The 11273-nt window shown below is 38.7% G+C and overlaps 1 protein-coding gene across 3 annotated transcripts in view; it reads right to left on the bottom strand.

Moving 5' to 3' along the window:
- Nucleotides 1-2553: 2553 nt before the first annotated feature.
- tmtc3 (transmembrane O-mannosyltransferase targeting cadherins 3) overlaps nt 2554-11273 on the bottom strand; it is a 31919-nt gene continuing 23199 nt past the window's right edge. For 2 of the 3 annotated variants that reach the window (XM_065956929.1, XM_020637207.3), the window contains 3 exons: nt 9207-9376; nt 7867-8093; nt 2554-5795 (listed from right to left, as the gene is read on the bottom strand). In XM_065956929.1, the coding sequence (XP_065813001.1) occupies nt 4915-5795; nt 7867-8093; nt 9207-9376 (1278 nt within the window). In that variant the 3' untranslated portion in view covers nt 2554-4914. The remainder of the gene's footprint in view (nt 5796-7866; nt 8094-9206; nt 9377-11273) is intronic. The other variant, XM_065956930.1, reaches the window with a different exon arrangement.

Here is an 11273-nt window from a genome sequence, read left to right as displayed (position 1 = left end):
TATTTTTTTAGTTTGAGGGGATGCTATTTTACTGCCTGCACAATAAAAGGAAAATTGTTGTACCGTAAAAATTCTAATAATAGTCCAGGCTTCTATCTAGTTCAGTCTATGAAATTACCCTGCCTTTATTTGGGACAGGTATCAATACCAGAAAGACCTTTAACTATTTTAAAAAGCAAACTTGTGCACAGCAAATGGTATGTTAAAGATTTAAACCACAAAGAATATTTAAAATTGCACAGAATTGTTAAAATAACAAAATTAGAAATCAACAATTTGATCAGGCTTTGTAAGACAGCATCGACACCAACCCACTGTACTGCTTTTTATTTTTACTCTTTTTTTGAATGCAAAGGGGCATCTAATTGAGACGCAGAGGTGTAAAGAGTACTAATATATTCTACTCAAGTATAAGTACTGTTACTTTGATAAAATTTTACTTAAGTACAAGTAACGGTACCAGCTTAAAAATGTACTCAAGTAAAAGTAAAACGTTACTTGTTTAAAATGTACTGTAAAAGTTACTTAAGTTACTTTTTTTAAACAACACATATCTCGTGTGTCATGATAAAAGGACGAGAGGATATTAATCTCAAAGTTTTTTTAATTAAAGGCAAATCTCTGTTTATCTTTTCAGATAAACATTTTATTTTCTACCCCATTGACAAAAACAAAATATACATAATGATGGATAAATAATCAAGGATTATATGTTCAAGTAATCAGCTGCTTTATGAAGAGAAATGTTTAAACTATTAAAGAAAATACTAAAAGGATCTTTGTCTCAATCATATAAAGTGTAAAGAGTATTTTAGTATTTTTAGTTTTATTATTCTGAGGCTGGTTAGTCTCAAAAACAGCCTCAAAGGCTGATTTAGCTGCAACTAAACCTGAGATGAAAGATAATCAATTTATTGTTTTAAAATGAGCCTTTATGAGCTTAAATATTAGATGTTTTAGTCTCTGTTTGTTTACCTATTAGCTACTGAAGCTTCTAACTGAATCTGTTTGGTATGAAGTATTTATTTGTACACATCTGAGATGTGTTAAGTTGCAACAACTTATAACACACAACTTCCTCATACGTCTGCTTCAAAATAAAAGCACATCACAGAGGTGGCAATAATGGACTTTTATTGTGAAAAATCTTTCCGGAACTAAATGTGTTTATCGCTCGGAGATTTCGCGGAGCTGCAGCGGCGATTGTAGTCGCGAACGCTGCAGTGAGAAAAAGCATTCACAGCCACTTCTTTGCCCAAGAGTAAGAGTCACAGACAACTTATTTTAATCATCTTGAACTCAAGACAATGAAACATCAGTTTATAAACACCTTCAGCAGGTAGACCCGCTGTAGTGGAGGAGCTTATCCGTGCTGCACTAGCTGAAGTGGCACCGAGCCAAGAAAAGAGTCTCCGTCTGTCTGCCTCTCGTCGCTCCGGTGCCATGAGGGAAAATCATTCATAGCTGGCCTATTTTTTATTTTTTTTTTACTCAGTAACGGATGTGATTTAAAATGTAGCGAATTACAATACTTAACCGAAAACCTACTTAAGTAAAAGTAAAAGTACAAATTTTAAAAACGACTTCAAAAGTATTAGGTACCCCAAAAAACTACTCAATTACAGTAACGCGAGTAAATGTAATTCGTTACTTTACACCTCTGTTGAGACGTGCCTTTTTTTTCTAAACTTGCAGCAACACCAGGCTAATAAAAAGGCACTGGGCCTAACATTAGGCATGAGCTTTTATGATGTGAATGAAGTTTCACTGTATCTTAACTATTAGTCCAAAAAACACCCCAATGCAAATCCTTATAGGCACCTGATACATCTCTTGTTAAATCTTACATTTCTCAAAACATGTGCAAATATAATCACTTGCATTGTTATACCTAGAGGGAAAGTAAGAATCATACTTTTCTTTTCCCCTCCTCATGAAACTTTCTGTGCAATTTCTCACAGACTTTGCATCTTTGCAGGAAGTCAAATCACAACAAACAACATTATATAGAAAATGTGATCGGTCGGTCAGTCAGGGAGAATAACAACAGGATATTTTTGGAACACTGGATTTCGATTTGAAACTAATTTGGCTTTTCAAATTGGATTGGCACTAGGCATAACATCCTGAGAGGGATGGCAGAGCTGTGCCTGTGGTATATGAAATGCACAACAGTACAGGGTGTATGTCTTCCATCCTTTTACTTCTGGAGCAGAACAACAGGAGACATTTGCTTTACTGAAGATATGTTGCCAAAGTAAAAGCAGCAATATTTCCTCAATAATTAATGTGCCAACCATTTTCTTCTGGTCTTCTTTTAATGTGATCTAAATTTGTCTCCATGGTGTCTGAAGACATCTTGTACCCAAAGAATTTCCTTTAAAAATTTGATATTAGGATGGAAAGGGAATTGTCTGCAATTTCCCCCTCTAAAATGACTAAGTTGAATAATAAGAACAAAAAAGAAATTAGTATTATTCTGCCGTCATCCGACCAATCTAGTAGTCACTGAATGTAGCAGCTATGTTACGCATAAAAAGAAACAAAAGCCAATCATTTTATTTGAATTTATTTAATAACCTACACCCCCACCACCAAGGGCAATTGAATTTTTAAAAAAAATTGTATAATCGTACAAAAATCATTCACTCAGCAAAATGAGACCTAACAGAAAATATTGCAAACGGGATCATTCAAAGCTGTACCTAGTTTTCCAAGTGGACAGATGATTGAATATTTCATACATGGATTAACACTGAAATGGGGGGCTCTGTTAAAAAATGAAGAAGAAAAAACACATCTATGACATGTTTAACAAGTGACACATATTGCTTATTAGTAGCAACAAAAATATGCACCATGACTTTAAAGCATACTGTCAGTGGTAAACAAACAAACAACACCAGTATTTGCAGTGCATATGAAAATAAATAACACTGGATACAAGTACATGGTAAATATATGTACACAGAATGTAAGGGGCTGAACAGTCGCTGCATAGTAAAGCTCCTTAGTACCACCACAGTGCTCCTAACTTAAAGTAATCAAGCTGCTGTCCTCTAGGACACGATGAAGAATTGCACCGAGCAGTGTCGTCGTAATGAAACTAATTATTGCACTGTGAAGCCCACACAGGAACATCACGGGAGCTGTGAAGACGACATCAACAGCGGCTCTCAAAGAAGGTTATTTCTACTTAACATGCTTTGCAACGCGTGCGATGGATTCTGTTCATTTTAAAGTCTCAGAGCTCCTGTCGAGGATACGCTATAAACCATTTGTACATTGAAATGAATGTGTTTTGACTATCAGTTGCATGCCTTTGTTTTGTTTTGTTTTTCTTTTCAAATAGTCATACCTCCTGAGAAGCATCCAATCAGCAGCTTGGTTGTATAGTGGTGTAGTGTTTGAAAAGAATGACCTGAAGAAACAGTAGAAGAAGAGATCTGTGCATTTCTAATACTTAGTTTGTTTGTGTATTCGCTTTTGGAGTCATACAAGTGCCATTACGTACAACTAATCTGCTAAAGAATATACAAGTGTGAGTAAATGTAGCAAACTAAAAGTAATGATAAGCATTTCCATTCATTTTTCCTTTTGCCCATTTATTTCTGTATACATGTTTCCATGTTGCTTTCTAAATGTTTATTTGTTTAATGCATAAACCTTTATTTTTATTGTTTACCTTTATTATTATTTATTTTAATGTCATTATCAAACCAGGTAGGAAGATCCAACCAAGGCCAGTGGATTCCCAGCTTTGCTGTTCAACAAAAAAAAAAAAAAATCAGTGGTTACTACAAACAAATGCAGAGCATTTTCCCTTGGGAGTAATCCCAGCTATAAAAGGAGAGCACAAAGACCACTCCAAAAATGTATCATGGGGAACATTCCAATGAATATTATAATACATCTTAAATCACTGCTGAGAAAGATGAAAGAGTGTATCTGTTTTTTTTTATATGCTGTGAAAAATCTCCCTGTGAAGTGGAAGGAACACAGGGAACACATGATGAAGCCTGACGGTGAGGATGCGTCATTGTTGACCGGCAGAATAAATGGGTTGAGAGTGATCAGTATTGAACAAGTCAACCAAACAAGAAAAGCAGGAAAAAACATTTGTCTCTAATGTGGCTGTAGTGTGTGAATAGTGGGAGGCAGGCGAGGAGATGTGAGGGGGGTAATGTGACAAAGAGGGTGAGATAATCGTCTTCAGATGGAATCACAATGAAATTGTGGAGATGGAGGCAGCTGCGAGCGCTGGAGCTGATGATGCAGAGGCAGGAAGTGCCGTGTGAGATCAATAAAGATTAGAAGATGTTGCTGGAAGAGAGCTGAAGCCTGCTGTTGTTGTAGTGTGGAGGGTTTTTTCCCCCTCTCTCTCTCTCTCTCTCTCTCTGTGGTTTATTTTGAGGTGCAAACTCAGGCGCAGATATCATCCTGCCTTGAGGAAATCTGGGGAACACGTCATTTCCTTTAATTGTCTCATACAATCATTCTGTTTTTAAAAACAATAACACAGGAGTGAGTCACATCTTAGTGAGCAAATATCCAGTGATAGACAATGACTACACATGGAAAACAAAACATATTCAGAACTACTGCAGATCTACGATATGTGAAGTCACATTCAGATGATACACATTGGCATCTACATTGCTCCAGAAGCTTTAAATAGATTTTTCCCCAAATTGGCTTTGTGCTTATTGTTTCAAGAGTTTCATGTGTACATACATTTCCCTTCTTAACATGATTATTGTGAAAACAGCAGAGCCACACAGAGCAGCCTGAAAAATCAAAGAAATAAAATGACAACTGATTAAGAATACACATTTCTAACGGGGGAAATGCAGTCTTACATCGGAGCATTAGAGAGCTCTATAAAAGTAGTCCACCCTATAAAGTATTACAGTGTCAATCACCACTTAATATGCGCTCAATCTCCTCTAGTCTCTTCAAGGCAGCTGCTCTTTTTTCCTCTATATCTTTAATCTCATTAGTTGACTTACCCTTAGTCCGCTTGTCGGGCTGGCTGCCCTCCAAAGACTCCGATTGGTCCACGCCCACACCTTCCAGGCTTTCTGCAGAGGATTTCCGCGCATTCTTCTCATCCCCAACCCCCTTTCCAACATCATCAGCACCCTGCCCTTCCTCCCCTCCCTTAACAACCCCCTCCTCTGCCTCTTCCTTAACACTCCTTTCCTTTTCCTCCTCAGCCAACACGGCAGCTCCCTCTGTTGCAGTAAGAGGATGCCCTGCCGCGCTCATGGCAGCCATTTTCCCTCGTACAATGCTCAAGTGACGGCGCACATACTCCTCGTTCGGTGCCAGGGCCAGAGTTTCCTCGAGACAGCGCTCCGCCCGTGGCAGGTCACGCTCCTCAAAGTAAACCACACACAGGTTGTGCTTCCCTTGCACATTTGTGGGGTCCATGCGTAAGATGCGCTCAAAGCACTCTTTGGCACCATGTGTGTCCTTTTTGTGGTTCATGAGGATGTCTCCCTTCAGGATCAGGCCCTTGATGTGCTCAGGGTGGTGGCGCAGCAGCTCGTCCAGAACAGGCAGCGCATCAATCTCCCGTTTGGACTGAGAGTAAAGCAGAGCCAAGTTAAACAGAGCACTGCGGAAGCCTGCCTGCAAACCGATGGCTTTACGCATCCAGCGCTCAGCTGCTGCGTTTTCATTGGCATCCATGGCCAACATGCCCAGGTTGAAGTAGCCGTTGGCATCTTGAGGCTCCTCTTCCACATAGAGTAGGAAACGACGGTTTGCCTCAGGCCAGAACTTTGGCTCACCTGCCACAGAAAACAGATGAAACTGTTAAAAACGTCAACTTTCATGAAGACCCTGAGTTGACAAACAGTTCAGTAATCAAGTCTCTATATCGAACTACCTCAGAACACGACAACAACAACATAGCAGGATGTTATCTTAAAAAAAACAAGTATGAGAATGACCAGTGTTTACCAGGAGCCAAATTATCCACAGAGGTCTTATCCTCTCTAAACAAACAGACTCAGTGATGAAAAGTGAGAAAAACACAGCACAGAGCTATTCAGTGTTAAAAATCAATGTCTCTCTTATGCTCTTCGGTGGTATTTTGTGGCTTTGAGGAGGACAACTATTAAATTTCACTAACTTGCTGAGTAAAATAAAAAAAAAGAAAGTATTCTTCTGGAGAAGTTGTAATGCCTAGCCCAGTGGCCTGTGCTTATAGAAGACATAGAAATGTGCATCTAACAGATTAATAAGCATGAAAGTTAAGTATGCTGATAAAAGGAGTTTAGTGTAGGGCTGAGCTTTAAAAAAAAGACACATATGAAGATTTAACTACCAAATGTGCTTGGACAGAGAGTTCTGTGTCACTAACAGCCCAAAAACAAATTTGGCCACTGCAATTTTAAATTGATTTGTAAAGGTTAGACGAGACTGTGTCAATGGATGTACCCTTAACCTGCTTTTTGTTAGAACCTCTTTTGGTAATGCCCCCGAAAAAAAGTAAACCTCTTTTAAGCAGACCACCTCAGTCACTGCCAGAGGCGATAAGTGCAATCCAGAAAGTGAACACAGACAGTAGCCAAATCAGGAATGTGAAGAACAACCAGCACATATGAGAGCACAGTTAAAGTTGAAGTTAAATTCATTGTGTGTGTGTAAGCATACCTGGTCAATAAAATCTGATTCGGATTCTTGCTTATAAGTAAATAATAAGCAGCTTGGCCTATGTTCACACCTGTGTGCAACCCGGCCCCCTGCAGCAGTAAAACTAAAAAAACAAGTTAGATAAGGGTAACTGGAAACCTCGCTCTTTAACATTATAAAAGGAGTTTCTGTGAAGCCCTAAGGTCGCTAGAGTCTGTGCTGCTGCAGCAGGCAGCCAAACTGAACCTTTGTTGAACTTTGTCATTTCAGAGAGAGCTTAGTGTAAAATATGCATTGTACAAATAAAGAGCTTCAGGACAAATGTCATGTTTTAAAAAGGTAAACAAAACAAAATCACATGCTAATCGCCTGACTTTCTAAAAGTGTTCCAAGTCCATCATTTAAAAACATGCAATGCTGTGATTCATGTCCATACAATCTCATACAGAGAAGAACAACTTTGATGGTGAAAAGCTACAAACATGGAGCACGATGCGTAACAGTTGCTATCAATCATTTTAAGGGTAATTGTCATTTTATCAACAGTGGAACATTTCAGCTGTATGAAACCTTTTGATTAATGCAGAAGCTATGGCTTTACACCTGTGCTGACATCACGTTAAAGGTTCACAGGTCAGAGTCACACTGAGGCAAGAGTGCTGGAAAACATGTGTTGACAAGAAACATTGCTACCGTGACAAAGTGCCCCTTTGTTGACTTGGTGTGAACCATCTCACAGAACATTCAATGGATGTCTCATCTGAAATATACCTTCATATTGAAACGTAGGGTGATATATATATATATATATGTTTCTTTCTTTGCATTAACCTGCAGCAGGACAGTGCTGACAGTGCAGGAACGGTGTGGCTGTCTCATGCTGTCTCAAAAGCTCACATAAACCTCCAGTCAAACCTGCTGTAAATATAACTGTTGCTTGTTTTTGTGACCAAGATGATGAAGTGCGACCTGACAGATTCTTGGCCATAAAACTCTTTGCCAGTGCACGTAGGGTTCATTGCAACATAATGGCCGATCTTAAGAAACTGGTTACACCCTAAAGGTAATATCAGTTTATTTATTATGTTAGTGTGAGTTGGTGTGAAAGAAGGGTTTAGGTAAATGTCAAGTAATGCTTTCCTACAGCAAGTGGCGCTTTTGATTCGAGCTGGAGGCCGGATTACATTTTACTTCCTCCTGACAGACTTGGCAAGCCTCACTCACCAGACTCCTGCATAAGAAGAGCCGAGTTAAACAGTGCCAGCTTGTGACGTGGGTTGAGCTCCAGGGCGTGGTTGAAGTTTTTCAGGGCCTCTGATGGGTCCTTCATCTCGATGTTGACAATGGCCAGGTTGTACCACAGGTCAGCGTTGGTGAGGTCCAGCTCCAAGGCTCGGAGGTAGGCGTCCCGGGCATCTGAGAGCTTGTTCATCTTCAGCAGCAACTCCCCTCTGAGTCGAAAAAAAAAAAAAAATCCAATACATTTACAAACTTAAAAATAGACCGTGTGACCTGTCGAGGGACTGCAGATTTAAAGTAGCTCTAAGATAACTCTACAATGCATCAAATAGCAACATATACTGTATGTTTAATATTGCACATTGCCCCTTTACACATTAAAATTAAATTACAATTAGACTCCAGGAGTGAAAGTAATTTTGCATCAAAAAGTCTATCTATAATTTTAGTGATTTCTTTCTTTCTCTGTTAATCAAAGCCCACTTCCCCTAAATAACAAAGCCAGACCAGCAGAGTATTGGTCATACTTTGGTGAAATACCCAGTAGAGGAGTAGAAAGGGCAGACAAAAGATGGGATTGGGTAACAAGGAGTTCAGCATTAATTTCTGTCTGTATAGAGTATTATATCTTCGTTGAAGATCTTGCCGCTGTTACTGGAAGAACAGGGAATCAAATCTAAGTAATAGTTTTCTTACTATGCATGTTTAATAAGAATTATTTTGCCATTTTGAACTTTATCCCTGTCAAAGTGAAATAATGTAATTAGTGGAAGTAAATAGATAAGGATGGACTTATATCAAGTCATTGTTTTATTGTTTCAGGTGGAGTTGAAGGTCAGTGCCAATTCCCAATCTTTAAAATATCACACAGACAGCATTAGAGGTGAGACAGAAAATAAACTGGTACACTTTTTTTTTTAAATAAATAAAAAACAGTTGTTGGATAGAACCTTTAAACCTGGTGTTGATCGAACCAAGTTATTCACCTGAAGCAACAATCATAAATGTCTTGTTTTTGGCGGCAGCTACATTGAATGTATGATTATGGACCCTCATTCTCTCAACCCACATCACTTCCACACCCACAAGAGCGTCACCTGCACGACATCAATTATTTACCAGTCACGTCGAACTGTGGTGGCTTCTCTTACACTTACAGATGTACCGCCAACACGACTGATCTTGCACTAAATAGAGATTAGCATTCAATGTTTTGTTTCTCTTCAATAATAAAAGAATGCACGCCACGCAAACAATACATGTTGATAACTCGTGGTCAAAGAATACAATCTGATTGGCAGAAACTTGAAAAAGATCAATCTTGCCTGCTAATGTATGCTTGTTTGAAGTCTGGTCTCATGCTGATTGCTTGTCGATAGAGCTGGTCCGCCTCCTCCAGACGAGATTCATTGGCTCGTATCAGATTTGCAAGGTTTATGTAAACATTCAGATGGTTCGGCGCCACGCGCGTCGCATACTTCTTACCAGGAATAACCTGTAGTGGTCAACAGAGAAGTCACTGTTCACAGTGCAGTGAGGCCAGAGACATCCGACATATTCATATATAAATAAAAAAAATGGACTGACGGAGTGGATGGTGATAATCTAGGTTCATCACAGCTGTCTCTACTTTTAAAACTTAACATAAAACCTGTCTATTCTCCTGAGCGTAACACATAGTCTATTTGTGACCACGTGTGTAATTACCTGTATGTGCAGCTATGTTTATAAAAAAAAAAAAAAAAAAAAATGCTTTCATGCTTTTTGTGTTTGATTGCTATGTGGAATGTCTTGATGTCCATTGGCTGTGAGCTTACGTTTAATGAAATGCGCTCTAAAAAAATATATTTTTTTAATGCTATGCTAACTTAGAAAGCAGTTTACTAAGCTGCCTTTACTTTTTAAAAAGGGCAACTGAAGTTCAAACAGGCACCAAAAGCCCACAGTTAGAGTCATCTATTGGTGACTAATTGAGGTAGAAATGAAAATAAGCCCACACACTAGCTTGAATGCCACAAAAAGTTTTTATTCAATCACAACATTTCGTCCAGAAAGGTGACGATCGCCTGAAGGAGACCTTGGGTCGAAACGTTGAGATTGAATAAAAACTTCTTGAGGCATTTGAAAAAGTTAACCCTGAAGTTACCTTGATAGCCCTCATCTCACTAACTGGAATGCACCCGATGACATGTTTTGACAATACAAATGAAAAAAAAAAAAACAGAAAATCACAATGACAGTTCCATTGAATGACAACAAGTCATGTTCCTGAAATAAACCATAATCCAACACAGTTTTATCAGTGAACCAGACAGTTTTCTTTCAACAACAAATCAGTGGTGGGTGTGTTTAAAATGAGTAATTCCAATCAGATACACTTTTTGTCAGGTTCAAGTGTCTGGTCATGGTTCCGTGGCTCTGTGATATGGCAACAAAGCAGCTTAAAGTGAGCCACACAACAAGGTTCCGGCTAATGGTAGATTGTGAATGTGGACTTGAGCTTGTATAGGGCTACTCAAAGCGCTTTTACACCGCTTTTACAGTTGATAGACGACCAACTTTAACAACTGAACCACAGCCTCCCTAAGAAGCTTCTCTCTATTCACCCATCCTCTCCCATAAGGAGCCGATATACACTATATTAGCTGAATTAAAAACCCTCCCCTATGTAGGCTTTACTTGCCCCCTGGCAGCATACGAGGGGGCTATTCTACACAGCAAGTTCAACATACCCAAATTATCTTTAGGATCTCTGGCTTCCCTAACCCTGACAAAAGAGGTCACGCTAAGCGACCCACAAGAAGCTAGTTCTTAACCTGATCTGTCAACTAAGAGTTTCTATGAGCCCCTTCACAGAATAGGGGCTGTTCTAGCTTTATATAACCTATCACGTTCAAGAAGATCATCATTTTCAAAAACTCAGAGCAAGTTAGGAAATCAAAAAACTTTGGCTAAGTTAAACTCACTATCCAGACTAAAATCACCAAAGCTGCATTGGACAAATGGAGTAAGCAAAGCAGGCAGAAAAAACAAACTAACTGTGAATGGGCAAATTATCACCATCACAGTGCACAATTTGAAAATGTGATTAAGACATTGATCTGAATATAATAACACCCGTTTATTCCCTTTTTTTGTCATATCATACATGTCTGACAATTTAAGGCACAATATTTCATCTCCATGTATATGGGGTTGTACATAAAAATAAATATGAAAACATTATTAAAACCAGTAAGTACACTTCATTTCAATCTTATTGTAGATTTAAATAAAAGCTTCTGTACTGTGTTTTATCTCTGCAGTATGATGATAACTGTAAAGCTTTAATAATATAATTTACAATTATATATTTTAGAGGAAAGAACATCCAGGAAAAACTAAGTGTTTGC

The sequence above is a fragment of the Labrus bergylta genome, chromosome 7 (assembly GCF_963930695.1).
Source record: "Labrus bergylta chromosome 7, fLabBer1.1, whole genome shotgun sequence".
Taxonomy (NCBI): Eukaryota; Metazoa; Chordata; class Actinopteri; order Labriformes; family Labridae; genus Labrus; species Labrus bergylta.
Note: the sequence above shows the minus strand (reverse complement) of the source record. Positions and strands in the feature narration are given on the sequence as shown.